Consider the following 15,866-nt stretch of genomic DNA (forward strand, 5'->3'; position numbering starts at 1 on the left):
GACCACACAGCAGGAGAGAGCTTCAACATCCAGCTGCAGAGACTTCGCGCTTCAGGGTACCCGACTTCAGTTATTTCCACCATCGTGGAGAGCATGTTAAAACAACGTCAAAGAGGAAGTCCAAACCGAACAAAGATCCGACCTGTGGTAATGCCCTACCTTCACCGTCTCTCCCATAACCTAAAAACAGTAGCCGCAAAGTTTGAGGTTCCTATCCTCCTCACAGCGCCCGACAAACTTAAAAGATTATGTCCAAAAATCAACAAGCAGCAGGATACACATGACCTATGTAAAATCAACCATGCAAGGAAGTTCGTGGAATGTCGCAGCGGCATCATATACGAAATACCGTTGTCATCTGGGACAATCTGGAAGGTGCATCAATGTGAGACTCAGGGAACATGCACTTTCTCTAAACTCAACGCCAGCGGGCCATCTTGCTGTGCATGTGAGAGATTGCAGGTGCACACCATGGTTTTCTGAGACTAAGGTGCTTAAACATTTTAAGGAACAAAAGACTAGAGAGGTGTACAAGGCGCGCAAGATCGCGAATAAGGGCCTAGCCTGTATAAGTACGCCTTCGATTGCTCTGACGACGAAAGAGCTCCAATTTTTTTTTAAATTTTAGTCCCTAAATAGTTTTTTTTTTCTGTTTTCTTCTTCTTCTTTTTTGCCTTCTTCTCAATTTTCATTTCTGTGGAAGCCAACCCCCCTTGGGATCACCGTCGACATCGTGTTTCTTCTTTTTTCTGGCTGTGACAACCAGTAACCGTCATAACCGTTGGGTCACCGTCAACTTTGTAGATCACATCTGATTCACTTGGGTTACTTAAAAAATGCACATTGTCATTCCGTTAATATGGCCCTTAGAAAGAAGTTACTAATTGTAACCTTCTATAAATTAATAATATTTACCGCACTTGACACCTTCCTTATCTTTCACTACATCATTATTAAAACCTCAGTTGTGAGTCAGCGCCCTTTCCTTCCTGTTGTCTCTTCCTTACATAACTTAATTGCCCAGCAACTCATTTTGGCTCACGTCACAACAACAAAAATGCAGAGCCGGCTGGTGAAGCAACAAAACATACTTATCCACGAGAAACGAAAACATTTATACAAATAAACAACTTAACGAGCCTAACCTGAGTTTAAATAACCTGGAATTGTACCCAAACCGAGCGGAGCACGTGAGTGAGAAACGGTGTGGCGGTGCTGTGGCCACAAACCGCCAGACCGAAACCGAAACTAACCAAAAACCCTTGGCCGATTGAGGCGCCAATTGTAAGAAGCGGTCGCAAACAGGAATTTCGTCTGCTAAATGGTACTGTGCTATTTTTGGTATTTAGAAATATATATAATTAGTATCCGTGGATTATATTTTTGAGTTCTCGAAATTGTATGAAATACATTTAGTTTACGGCATAACCTCACCGCCAGGTTTTTCAATTTCTAGAGTGGGCACGGTATCACCAGTATCACTATGGTGCCTGGATCGGGTCTTTGACTGGTGTGTTTAGCGTCCTATCCCACCCATACATCAAAAGTGGTCCCGATGTGGCAACAAATGACGCGAATGTCATGCTGTTGCCTGTCGCGATCCTGGCGGTTGGCCGTAGAAATGCTGGCGAAAAGCTCGAGCAAACGCGAGTGTCGCTGTCTTCATGGCGTCCCTTTAGGCGTCCCAACTCCCGCTGCTTTAGCTTCCGTGAACTGTCACAGTGAAAGCGACCTGCAGCAGAATAGGCATCTGCCATATAGACCTTAGCTGTTGGGACGCCGCCAGGGTCGCGACTGGCGACAGCATGACACTTCTCTGACGTCATCAGGCGGAAATCGAGGGACCACTTTTTTGGCCGCGGTAAACACACCAGTCGGAGACGCGCTCCAGGCACCATAGTATCACGGTATCACTAGAGGTTACCAATTACCACAACACTGTGCCACTAGGTAGCACCAGCAGCCCCTAATACCACCCACGGGCCCACGGTACCACCCCCCGGTTGCACGAGGTGGGCACGGTGCGCACTTGAATAACCGTGCCGCCGTGCCTTTGGGTAGTTGCGATGTCGGCCTCAGTGGTGGTGGCGGAATACGATGCGAAGCTGGTAACAGCGGAGTCAGTCGAGGTGCCGCACAACATCCAAGAGGCGGCCGCTCAGGAGGCGCGTAATTCAGGTGGGCAGCTGCTTGCTGTCGTCGGGTCCCACAGGTGGGATGATGGCTTTCCAGGGACGAGCTGGTACGCTGCTGTCTTCCTGGTTGTCAACGCTGCCCTGGGAGCAGGCTTGCTCAATTTCCCGCAGGCCTTCGACCGTGCGGGTGGACTCGCGGTGGCACTCTCGGTGCAAGCGGTGAGCTCCCTTACATGCTCTCCGTGGAGTCTCTTGCTGTCATGGGCACGTTACTGCTAGAACAATGTTACAGTTAATTAGTTGCTCAGGAAGGGGGGGAGGAGGAGGAGGAGGAGGAGGAGGAGGAGGAGGAGGAGGAGGAGGAGGAGGAGAGAGAGAGGGGGAGGAGGAGGAGGAAACAAAGAAAGAAACCCATTAACAGTTACAAAATTTAAACATTAACTTCGTACAGTTACCGTTAGTTCGCTAAAGTAACCCACATTGGGGGGCTTTTTCCCCATAGCTTTCGAACAAGTAGTTTCACTGTTATCTTTGTCATTGTATATTTTGATAAGTTATTGTTATATAGCTGTGTGATTTACTAGATTTTGATATATGTATATTTTGTTTGATGTGCAAGCATTGTTTTGTGTAGCGTTATTTTTTTATTTTTTGCCGCTTATCGTGCTTGGAAGGTCCGCAGTATGTACTAAATAAAATAAATAATAATATATGAATAAATAACACAATTTAAGACAGTATTGGGCAAATCCCACTATATGATAAGGCATTTATAGTTCTTTGGCAAAAGTAACACGCGACTTTTGTTTTTTCAAAATGTTAAGCTAGCAGATAGTGCTGATGATCCATTAAGAACTATAAAATAAGTGCGACCACTACGAGGTGTACGCGAATATAACGGCACACATCTAGATCTCGGGTATATCCAGTCATTGTGGCGAGTTTACAATCGGTCAATTCTAATTTCAGGTTTCTTTGGTGAAGCGAAATAGGACGGAAGCAATAAAAATCGTGCAAATGTCGAGTCAGTAATAATACAAGTCTACCCAATTGCAATCAGCTTTGTAGACATTTTCTTGTGCCACTCCAATCCACTCGTCCATCTCATCGTTTTCTACTGTGTGCGCACACTCTTTCACAAAATGCGAAGCTCCTCTCAAAAACTCCGTGAGCAACGTTTAGGCGACGCTCTTCGTCAAATCCACCGAACGCAGCAGCGGTGCAAAGGAAGCATTGTTCGAGGTACAAACGGCCGCTGCGTGCAGAATTTCGAACGGCTTTTGCGATTTTTTATTTTGCCATTTCCTAACCGTATCACACATTTGCGGTCATCCAAAAAAATTTTTTTATTTTTTTTATTTTTTTTTTAGACAGTTTTTTTAGCAGTTTTTTTGTATCGGGACTTCAAACTCGCTCACAAGCTGTGAGATGATTTGGCGGTCGTGTTCGCGATATTTTTGCACATAATCTGAGAAGTAAGTGTAACGACGTTACTCTTTTTGCGGTTACTCTCGAAAAATAGTAACCCTGTTACGAGTTATTTCACCTAAGCAGTAACAAGTTACTGAAACAAGTAACTAATTACCGGTAACGCATTACTAGTAACTACTAGTTACTGCCAAAGAGCGGTTTATTGTCCCAAATCTGAGAAGTAACTGTAACGACGTTACTCTCTACAGTTACTTTAGAAGAATAGTGACCCTGTTACAAGTTATTTTCACTGAGCAGTAACAAGTTACATCTACGAGTTACTGAAAAAAGTAACTAGTTACCGGTAACGAGTTACTAGTAATTATAGTCTGTTGTGACAGGTCAAGAACGAAGTGGAAGCTCCTCCTACCTCTTTCCACTTTAGTAGAGCGAACGCTGGAGGGGGGTGGCCTCCTCTCCACCTCCTCTGAAGTGGAAAGGGGTGGGAGGAGCACCCAAGGCTGGTCTGTTGTTCCCTGCTGACTCGGTCACATTAACGCCGTAAAACGAGTTGGAAGTTCTTATCGGCAGCGCATTACTAGTAACTTGTTACTGCCCGAGACCAGTCTGTTGTCCCAAGTTACTGAAAAAAGCAATTAGTTAACGCCGTAAAGCGAATCTGAAGAGTCGCCGCCTGCACGGCTCGAACTTTCACCGACTGTGGTGGCCAGTTTTACCTTGTGGAATTTTAAGGAATACTTTTTGGATAAGTTTTGGTCTCAAGCTCTGCTAACCAAATTTATTTCATACAACACTTCTGCACCCTTCTACCAAGGTCGTCGTCAACGTAAAAAGAACATACACACACAAAAAAAGTTCACCGCTTTGTTTTTAAGATGACTCAATTCGGAACACACAAAGGCGTGAACCGTAGGTCTAGGAGGGAACTCCACAACGTATAAAATACATTAAAAAAAAGCACCACTTTGTTTTTAAGATGACTTGTTTGAAAACACACAAAGGCTTAAACCCCGACCGACACAGTTCTTTGACACACAGATACACAAAGGAATAGAAGAACAATGTCAGTTGAGATTGCAAAGCTTCCTAGGATTAATTAGGTTGGTTTAAACAGTTTAGTCGTTTTAAACAGTTTAGTCGGCCTGTATTATTATAGAGACACAAATAAAAATGATTGATTGATTGATTTGGCCCTCCTGGGCCTGCTGCTTCGATTCATGCCTTTCTGTGTTCAGAACAAACTGACTTTGAATTGAGTCACCTTAAAAACAAAGTGTTGTGTGTGTGTGTTTTTTTTTATGTTGGGGACGACCATGGGAGAAAGGTATGGAAGCGTCGTATGAAATAAATTTTGCTTGCCAAGTTTGAAACGCTTGTCTGTCACCTCTCTTGTGTTTCTTCTAATGTATCTTCAAGTTTCCATCCCGTTCTCAGGGTTTCAACATTAAGATGAATGCGCACCAGCTCACCTGCGCATTGACCATTTTTTTTCTAAGAGAACTGCACCTTAAAATTACTAACAAAAAAAGAAAAGCGCAAAGAATTGACACAAGATAGGTCGGAGACAGGACCACTGAATTTCAGTATGAAGAAACATAAAACTGTCGAACCACCAAAAACGCTGAACACTGCCTATCTGCCTATCTTATCAAGATATTTGCTTCAAGGCGATATGCACTATCCCCGCTAAACAAAGCGATAGACAGCCGACACACACACGCCCTCCTGGCTTCTTGCCATGCTGGATGTCTCAGCTGTGTCTCTCTGGTTCCTTAATTCGTCTGTCACAATTGTAGTGTTAGTAAAGCGTGGCACACGCCTGATCCTGTGACAGATGGCCGGAAGACCCCACGTCCAGATCATGCCCCCTTAACCTATCATTAATGCATCTTGGAGCACTGCACAGGCCGGAATTTCTAGGCCGGTAGAAACACCGCCCGGCCCGAGCCCAACACTATTTTTAATTTCTAGGCCTGACCCGGCCCAGTAGAGACAGCCCGGCCCGAGCCCAACACAATTTTTAATTTCTAGGCCATGCACGGCCCAGCCCATGCCTGATACATTTTTATCGGGCACGGGCGTCTATTTTTTATTGGACGGTCGGTAACACGAGCAGGACATAGGTCGATTCTATTGGTCATATCGAACCCGGAAAGATTATATTATAGAAGAAAAGAAGAAACAATTGCAATCTCGCTAGCGCATCTTCAAAAGGCTGCATAAACAAATAAAAAATAACTAGGGTATGTTACCTTATCTTTGGTGCCATAGTAAGGCCCCCACAGAAAGTACAAAGTCGGGGTCATGTTTTTCTTCATTTTTTAGTTGAAAAGACAATCATGTACCCTGCAATGACCGGAGTGCCATTGCTTTTATTTATTTTTTTTTGCCTGCACTCTCCCACTATGCTGGTGGAGTCAGCATGTTTTCTTCTATCCGCTTGAAGGCTTTCTAACTGCAAGACACCTTTTTTGTTATTTTTAACGACACTGTAGTGACTTTGCACTTCGCTTCTTTGTTTTCAATTAGCCTAAAAGATTAATTAGCAAACGTTTTGCTATCAACTATTTATGATTTACGGCACTAGATTTTCTTCAATTCGCTACGGCACTAGATTCTCTTGAGTCCCTTCAAGAAGGTCACCAGTACTTCCACAAGAAGCAAATTTCAGTCTGTCAATTTTTAGCACTGTTCTTTTCATTAGTAATGAATTGCCAACTCGCACGAGTTCCCTCTCTTGTACGCCTCGAAATTTCTCAAGTTGAAATCTACCACCTTAAATTATTGTATCTCCATCCGTATACTTTTTACCCGCCTACGAACCGCACCTGCAAAATTTGGGATAGTCACATGTCAACCTGTAGTTTATACCTTCATGTATTGTAAAATCGGGCATGAACGAAAGACAAGCCTCTGCTTGGTACCTTAGCGGTCATTTTATGGTACTCCATTCTGTCGCATTTATATTATAAGCGATCATCCTTCCAGAGACGCTTCGCGTTGCTGGACGGAGAAATGATTGCAGTCGCGAGGTCGTTCTGAAAACCTGCGCCACTCTGCCCAGAAGATGCGCTCAAAAAAAAAAAAAAAAAGAAAGAACTTTTCATATTTTCTTGCTATGCAACATTTAATTCAAACAGATTCATGTTTTCAAAACAAAAAAAAAAAAATTAATAAAGGACAGACTAATAACACTTATTTTCTTTTAGACCGAACAATAAAAACGTGAAAGAGAAAAGAGGCGGTCACTCACTGAAGCGAAGTACTCGTATACAATAGTGCGATCGAAGAGGTTCGAGACTTATTTTGTAGAGTAAAAAATGAAAGACGTTTACAATTCCCTGTTGTGCCGAATTAGAGCGCAGCTCTTGAGGAGGAGGAGGGTACAGAGAGGAGGGTATGCCCCTCCTCCTCCTCTGTACCCCCCTCTCCTGCTCACCTCCCGTTTAGCAGGAAATTTCCCACTAAATTTTAGCGGGAAAAGTTTCATGTTAAATTTGGCGGGGAAATTTTCCCGCTCAATTTAACGGGGAAAATTTCCCGTTAAAAGCCATAAATGAGCGCCTAAGAGCTGCGCTCTAAAAGAGAGGGCAGCATTGTCATGCGCATAGAGCGGTCGAAGGCAGGGACCTTGTGTCGTTACGCCAAAGGGCGTCGCTCTGGGAATGTTCGGAGCTGTGCTACACAAGCTTTTTTGACCACTTGCACGAGCACATAAGCGATTTCACCATAGACTGCGGTCCAAAGCGAAAGTGAATGTCAATAGACGACGTGCGGGATGCACGGCGCCATCTAGTGGGGTGCCGAAGAACACGCTCCGTCTCGCCAGTCGGCTTCGGTGCTGGCAAAGGCCCGGGCGCGAAAGCGTACTTAGGAATAGAGCCACTAAATGAACTGTGCTTAGAGTATCGGCTCTCCGTTCCCCGGCATTGTTTTGGACGCCGCCATTTTGGCTCGTATGCAGAGCAGACGCAACTGCCAATCGTCATGATTCAAAAGTGCGACATCCTCTGCATTAGATTCAATGTTAGGAAGGTCATGTAATGTTGCTTTGCTCTGCCGCGAACTGTTTAAACATTGGCGGGAGGCGGAAAAGTGTTTCCCGTGATTTCAGATTAAGCTTCAGATAACTGACAACTATGATTTTAAGACACAATATGGCCAAGTGTCGTTACTCTGAAGTGTAGCTTATTTAGTGGCACTAGTTACGAAGAATCCTTTGCTCGAACGAGCACACGCGCAGGGAAAGCGCTTTCGATAACTAGGCGCCCGTGCCTTTGCCGGCAATCGAAGCTGAATTTTGAGCCAAAGTGTACGTCCGCCATGTTGGTGGCGGCGAGAAACCGGCGACGCGATGAGCATGTACGTGCGCGAGAAGAACGTAAACAATTCTAAACCTTAGCTCGCAGGTATGGGTGAGGATCGGTGACGGTGATCAGTAGGCCTCGATTGTTACCGACAGCACTGCGTCGTTGACAAACAGCAGAGGGATCTTGATGCAACATAGATCATAATGTAGAACACCAGAGACTGTGGTAAAAGCTGGGAAACTTTTACCACAGTCTCGGGTATTCTACATCATGATCAACTTCCACCAGCTCGACGCAACGTCGATGGCAGTGCAGATTGTTGCCGAACGTTCACACAATTTTGCATATGGTCCGTTCTGCGTCGGGCTCGACAAATTTTAAACATAGACCTTTGAAATTGTTTAGAAAGCTTGTGTCAAAAAGCAGTGATTTGTGTGAGTTTGTTTTGAGTGGCACTCGCGCTTCAATTATGGCACAACATCACTGGAAGCACAATTCACTGATTTTTGACATATGTTGAATCGTCAAAGGTCTGTTTTCTGTTTCCGGGGTTTGACGCACAATCAATATTCGCTCTTGCTCTGGTTTGCAGTCTGTGGTGAAATCGCCGTTGTGTTTCTGCACGTGGTCACAAAAGTTTGCGTAGCCCAGCTTCAAACATTCACAGAATGATGCCATTTGGCATAATGAGGCACGAAGGCCCCTTCCTTCTACTGCTGCTCACGCGTCACCGTTCCGCCCTCTCTTTTTATGATACAAAATCAGTCTGGGAACGTTTAGACAGCACCTCGTATATCTGGTAAGATGCGAGTACATCACACTGAAAGTATCCTAATATTCAATAATTGCGACACCTCTTACTGATTTTAGTTTGAAACATCTGTGTCCTCCAAACCACATAGACACTTGGCAGCAACTTGCCAATCGTCGAGAGAAAACAATGCACACACGCCACATTTCACTTGTCCAGGAGGCTTTTTCTGGCTTGTACGTTTTGAGTTTTCTTATTTTGGCCCAAAGAATGCCTTCAGCTCTTTCCCTGCCAAGCAAGAAAATGCCTTACCGGAACTATCGTTGCCCCTGCATTTTTAACTTCTTCTAGGGACAGCATTTTTGGCAAGAGCGCTCTAAAGCAATCCTTAATAAGACTCAAGCTGCACTGCTCAGTGGGTCTCTGTAAGACCAAGTCCCCGACATTGAATCCCACGTGACAATGTCCCTTACTGCAACGTGCCACCTGCTTGATCCTTGCGGAATCAACATCTTGCGCCTTGCGGAATCCACATCTTGCGGCCATGGGCTAATTATATTGCAGACGACCATCTCCAATGGATAGTCACCGTAGTTTTCTAGGAATCGGGACCCTCATTGGAGACTCTTTGCTCTCTTTTTCAGCGATTGTTGGGATGTAGCGAAGCAGCAAGCAGTCTTCGCCCAGCTGATACAAATCCAAGTGCTCATTAACTTGTCCGGTAGTGTTCCCGGCAGCGGCGTAGCCAGGCCACCCGGGACCTGGGGCCCTTGGGTGTTTCGTAGCCCTTCCCCTTTCACTTCCCGAGATCGCAACCAGTAAAAGGGGGACTGTTCTCTCTTGCCGCATCCTAAAACTGCTACTTCTCCCCATGTCACGACACCCTGCTCTCTTGTGCCACATCCCAAAACTGCTATGATACCCGATCCGGGAGTCTGCGGTCTGTCCTGTCCATGTGCAGCTGGGCTCCAAGGCGTCCTCGGCTGGCAGAGGGGTGCTACGTATGCATTGAGGTCCCGTAGAAGATCATGGACCAATTTTCCATTTGATTATCCTGAATATATCGATGTCGGGACACTCAAACATCGTCGGGGCACAGGGAAGGAATTTGGCGATGAAATGAATTGACATTTTATTAGCATGGGTATTATACTGGGAGGGCTTCCAACATCGACGACTGTATTGATGCAGGAAGCCAAATTGGGTCGATTATGCTTACTCCAGCGACACCATTTGAAATTGGTAAAATAATCAGAAACCTAAAAAATGACGTCGTTACTGTAGTCAATGAAATAAAAACCCTACCTATTAAGTACACTGTGACCATAGTTAGTCCAGTTCTATCGAATATAATATAATATTGAATATAATAATATTGAATAAAGTAAGATGCTTCAGTCTGGTGATTTCCCTGACGAGCTAAAAATAGCCAGGGTTACTCCAGTGTATAAGGAGGTGGTGAGACCAACATTAATAACTACAGGCCTATTTCAGTTCTTCCAGTTTTTTCTAGAATATTTGAGCGTGCGATTGCTGATAGATTAACAGGTTTTTTTTTAGAAGCATAATACAGTCGAATCTCGTTAATTCAAACTCGAGGGGGACCGAAATTTTGTTTGAATAAAGCAAAGTTTGAATTACCGGGAGTGTCCTCCCATAGAGATGCATAGGATGGGACCTGCATGTTAGTTTGAATTATCCGCAAGTTTGAATTAAGAGGGTTTGAATTAACGAGATTCCACTGTATAATAATGCAGTCCCAATACGGCTTTTAAAAGCAAAAATCGGCGGAGCTAGCACTTAACATAAAGGATAAAATAGTTGAAAAAAAATATTGAGGACAAATTATTTACTCTTGGTCTCTTCTTAGATTTAAGTAAAGCTTTTGATACTGTGCAGCACAATATTTTACTTAGAAAGCTTGAAATTTATGGTGTGCGCGGAGTAGCTCTAAAATTACTTGAAACATATTTTGCAGATCATTACCAGTACATAAGTAATAAACGGCGAATCATCAAATCGACTTAAAATACAGCATGGTGTTCCCCAGGGGTCAATTTTAGGTCCTCTTCTTTTTCTTATATGTGTTAATGATATAACGACCATATTTAGTTCCCCCGATCTAATAATGCATGCAGACGATACCAACATATTCTTTCCTGGGGTGACGAAAAAATGCCTAGAAAATACTGCAAATGTCTACCTATTGAAGCTATCCAGTTGGTTACAAATTGTTTAAAATTAAATACAAGCAAAACTAAGTATATTATTTTTAAGTCAGTAAATTAACTCGACTGCAGCCCCCTAAGCTTAAAATTTGAAGACTCTGTGCTTGAGCAAGTGTCGGAACAAAAATTTCTCGGTGTATGGTTGACTGAGGACCTTTCATGGAACGCTGACATGAATAAACTCAATGGCGAATTATCTCGTGTTACGTGAAGTATATATAAAATACGAAACTTGCTGCCCACGTGGCTAAAACAGACATATTATTCTTTGTTCTACTCTAAAATCAGTTACGGCATCTTAGTTTTGGGGGACGACAATCAATTCAAACTATGTCGAGCTTATCACCTTCGAGAAGAGGATTCTTCGCATGTGCGAAAATTATAAAGAAGATATTAGAAACATAAGAACTCAACCATTATTCGTCAAATATAATATGCTTAAGGCAGACCAAGTATACTATTTTAAGCTCTTACAATGGATTCACAAACACAGAATATACTCCACGCCAAAAGCGAGTTTAGGTCCTTACCAACTGTGAGACCCAAAGGGAAGGATGCCTTCAACAAGAATTAATTATGGCCGCCAAACTTTGTCATTTCAGATAACCAAGATGCTGAACAGAAGAGGTATGACTAGATTATAGTAAAACATTTTATGCCTTCAAGAAGCAGTGCCAAAGGTTTCTCGTGGGCAGTGGTATCAGCTTCTCAGTCGTGTAATATGTAGGCTAAGTTATTTTTATTATTTACTTATACATAACTACAAATGTGGCTCTTGACATATATTTAATTATTCTTTATTGCTAAACTAAATGGCGGCCATCAGTCCTATTTTATGCTGTAACCCTCTTCTCTGTTCCTTTTTTTCCTTTTGTGTAAGGCGTTTTTTTTGTATGTTTACCGTAAAATCCCGAGAGATGCCCCACTCCCGAAAGGTGGCCCACCCCTACGTTTTGCTTGATTTTATATATTTTTTTAAACACCGAAAGATGGCCCACTTCTAGTAATAGTAGTGCTGGGATCCATGATGGCCTCAGCGCGTAAATGCGGCTAGTTAGCTGCGGCGGGATATACCCGATCATTGATGACTGGGGAGCAGTCATCTTTACTTCGTTGCCCCTCGCCACGATAACAAGCTTGGAAGGGAAGCATGACCTAAAAATATAATGGTTTCAACTTTTCTTGATTGTACACTGAAAGTTGGCCCATCACATATTTTCACCCGATTTTTTCTTGATTTTAGGTGGGCTATCTCGGGATTTTACGGTATATTGGTGATACGATACTTCTGTGTCATACAATGTTACACTTTGTTCTACGCTATGAATCATGCTTGTTGTGTAACATGATTTTGCTAGTTTTATTGCGCCCTTTTATTTCATTTCACATTTCACACTGTTCAATGTTGAACGACCTGTTTCATTGTGCCTTCTTTTTAGAGCGCAGCTCTTAGGGGCCCGTTTCCGGCTTGAGCGGCGTCGCCGTCGGCGTCGCCGTTGGCGTAACCAAGGTTATCCCAAGGTCACGTGACCCCTCCCAAGGTCATCTCAAGGTCACGTGACCCCCGTGACCCCCTGAAGGTCACCACGTGACCTTGGGGGTCACATGGGGTCATCTTGGGATCACGTGACCCCTCGAGGGCACGTGACCCCTCCCAAGGTCATCTCAAGGTCACGTGACCCCAAGACCCCACGTGACCCTTTGAAGGTCACGTGACCCCCAAGGTCACATGACCCCCAAGGTCACGTGACCCCCAAGTCACGTGACCCCTCTGAGGTCACGTGACCCCCGAGGTCACGTGGTCTCCTCCCCAAGGTCACGTGACCCCCGAGGTCACGTGACCGCTCCCAAGGTCATCTCAAGGTCACGTGATTCCAAGGTTCCCACGTGACCCCTCTGAGTTCACGTGACCCCTCTGAGGTCACGTGACCCCCCGAGGTCACGTGACCCCTCCAGGTCACGTGACCGCCAAGGTCACGTGACCCCCTGAGGTCACGTGGGGGTCACCTTGGGGGTCACGTGACCTTGAGGTGACCCCCATGTGACACCCAAGGTCACGTGACCCCCAGGTCACGCCTCCCCGAGGTCACGGGACCCCCCTCACTGAAGTCACGTGACACCCCCCCCCCCCCCCCCCCCCCCCGAGGTCACGTCACCCCCCCCCCCCGGAGCATATTAAAGATTGAGGGGAGGAGGAGGAGAAGGAGGAGGGGTCTACCCTCCCCTCAGTACCCTTCACTCCTCCTCCTCAAGAGCTGCGCTCCAATTCGGCGTTACAGGGGTTTGTAAACGGCTTTCACTTTTTTTATTTTCATTTTTACCGAGTATGCCATGTTCTGCTGAATGTATTGCACTGTTCACTGTTGAACTTTTGGGGGCAGAGACCTTGTCAGGCTTCACGCCTTTATCTCTGCCCCCTGGGCGAAGAAAACCCGCCAAACAAATAAATAACTAAAAAGAAAACAAGATGTAGGCCTCGTAATTCCAACATCCGCGAAAGTGCCTCGAACATGGCCATTGCGGCGCGCACAATCTCTCTGACGTCTTCTCACGTGCCACTAAAACATAATGAACGAATGGGTCGACGGAATGGGCGTTTTCGGCTGGAGTGACTTTCTCGGTAGTCCTTAGCACCGTGGGTGTGTGGCTGGCCGTCTGGTGATCCGGGGGCGGGGGTGCAGGTGCTGCTTCTCTTTGTGGTGGGTTCACTCCTGGTGCTGGGCGGCTGTGCGGAGCGGACGGGGGGCGTCGAGAGCTACCAGCGGACGGTGAGCCTGGCCTGCGGGGGCCGCCTGGGGGCCCTCTGCTCGTTGCTGGTGGCGCTCTACTGCTACGGCAGCTGCGTGGCCTTCCTGGTCATTGTCGGAGACTTCTCGGACCGTGGTGGGTGCCCCTCTCTCTTCCTCGAGTCTCTCCTCGGAGCCTGAAGTTTCGAGTGCCTCAGCACTCAGCAGTGCTGAGCCAGGTGAAAATCCACTTCGAGCTGGATTATGGAACTGGTCCCGGCTGGAAATGAGGCAGTCCAGCTGGAACTGGACTGCCTCATTTCCAGCAGGGACCAGTTCCATGATCCAGCTGGAAGGGGACAGCACTTGGGCTTTCATAATGGCGTGATTGTTTCACGCGCACATAACAATTGGGAGGAGAAGCATCTTTCATGGTAGACAGTCGCCCCAGTAACCAACTCCTTTGGATCTGGTGTCTGACTGTTGGCCGTTGTGACCTCGGGAGTGCCCTCCCCTGAGAGTTCGAGCCTGGGGGGCCCTTTCCTCTAACATCGGCTTGTAGCCTTAATTCCTGTGCGATGTAACACTCTATACTTTTTTTACAGCGGAGTTGTTAAGGGCTAGGTTCCCCAGGAACATGTCCGGTACCAAATGTCGACACAACAGCCTGGTTGCCACCGTCGCTCATAGATGGCGGTAGCTGTTCAGAGTGTTGTGTTTGCTGGTTGTCTGCTTGCCGCCGTTGCTCATAGATGGCGGTAGCTGTCCAGAATGTTGTTTGCCGGTTGTCTGCTTGCTGCCATCGCTCATAGACGGCGGCAACCTTTCCAGCCTTTTCCACTCTGGCCTGCCGACTTTTTCACCAGAGTGGAAAGGCTGAAAGTTTTCTCTTCTCTTTCTGAACCCGATGAGTTGGATAAAATCGACATACATACATAGCACAACACTGCATCTTAGCGTGAATGAGAGATTGTCTGGTTTCAATGTTTTTTTATCCAAATCGTAGGTCTGTGGTCAAAGCTACTAGTGCATTGGAAAGTGCTTATTCGGAGCACTAACCTCGGTGGTAAGCTTTAACACCCAACAATGCTCTTTCCAAGTAAAGTGCTCAAAAGTGTCATTGTCACGTTCATGCTAACAGTATCGTGCAGGCACACAAACATTTTTTTAAGCATCTGCGTATGCACGCAGACCTTTCCTTTGTTGTGAAGATGGGAGCATTGCGGTGGTAAACGTATCTCCCAGTGTTGTGTGTGGCAAGTCTGGATAAGCCTAGTTCTGAGGAGTTTTTGAATCTGTCTAAAGGCCATAGTTGTAGTACGTCGCCGGCTTTACTGCAGCGTGACGGACATGTGAATCATATCCAAAGAACGTGTCGCATTACAACCAGCGGATTTCTATAGTACAGTCAAAACCATTTATATCAAACTCACAAAAAACAGTCATCCAGTTCGATATAGCGGGTAATTCTATATAAGAGTTTTAATGAATCTGACAACGAACAGAGACATTTAGAAAAGCTGTTTACTCTCGAAGGAGTTTCTGCACGTCACGAGGGACGATCCACGCGGCTATTCAGTGGCCGCCTCTTCCTTTTTCGAGGTCTCATTGGCTCACCTTCTCCCCGCTCCCGCCGCAAAAGACATTTTTTTCTCTTCCAGGCGGTCAACACGGTTGCCCAAAAGAAAAAAGAAAGCCAGCTTTCTCTGCAAGCTGGCTTTCCCCCATCGGTTATGCACTCGTTAAGGGGGAAAGCCAACCTGCAGAGCTAAACTGCGCTCTTGGCAGTTTAAAGGGGCGCTCCGGAGCTTTCTGAGATTGTCTGTTTATGTTGTAATATTGTGTAGTAGGTGCAAGTTAATATGTATACAAAGTTTTAGGTTACAAAACCGTTTATTAAGCTGATGGCAGTAGAAATATCGGGACTATTTTCTCTTGCAAGGCAATCCCCCATTGCCCGCCCATCGCTAAAACTTTACCAATGGAAATGCTGCATCTCGCAGTGAAGGCGAACGTTATTATTGCAACACTTTTTAAGCTTGTTGTAAATTGGAGTTTGAGAAAAACGTAAACTGATTGTGGTGTGGAAAACATAGTCCGCAATTATCGCTCCAAAACCAGCGAACTATGTTTTCTCCCCGCAAGCTTGTTGCTAGGGGGCGATGCGTCGGCGCGTCAGCTCGTCTGCTTCCCGGGGCGTGCGCAGGCATCCGTTTGCGGGACACGTGTTCCTTCTTCCCGTGGATTCCGACTCTGAAGCCAGCTTTGCGACCCTTCCACGTCAA

At 45.7% G+C, this 15,866-nt stretch overlaps 1 protein-coding gene across 2 annotated transcripts in view; it reads left to right on the plus strand.

Annotated features, from left to right (window-relative positions):
* The first annotated feature begins 1,477 nt into the window (after positions 1-1,477).
* The window catches only part of LOC8027040 (putative sodium-coupled neutral amino acid transporter 7), a 35,769-nt gene continuing 21,380 nt past the window's right edge, over positions 1,478-15,866 (plus strand). Inside the window, exons 1-3 of one of the 2 annotated variants that reach the window (XM_040208360.2) lie at positions 1,510-2,178; positions 2,233-2,354; positions 13,537-13,738. In XM_040208360.2, coding sequence (XP_040064294.1) covers positions 2,067-2,178; positions 2,233-2,354; positions 13,537-13,738 — 436 coding nt within the window. In that variant the 5' untranslated portion in view covers positions 1,510-2,066. Of the gene's footprint in view, positions 2,355-13,536; positions 13,739-15,866 lie in introns of both variants that reach the window. The other variant, XM_040208359.2, reaches the window with a different exon arrangement.

This window comes from Ixodes scapularis, unplaced genomic scaffold (genome assembly GCF_016920785.2).
Source record: "Ixodes scapularis isolate PalLabHiFi unplaced genomic scaffold, ASM1692078v2 PGA_scaffold9__187_contigs__length_104089568, whole genome shotgun sequence".
Lineage (NCBI taxonomy): Eukaryota > Metazoa > Arthropoda > Arachnida > Ixodida > Ixodidae > Ixodes > Ixodes scapularis.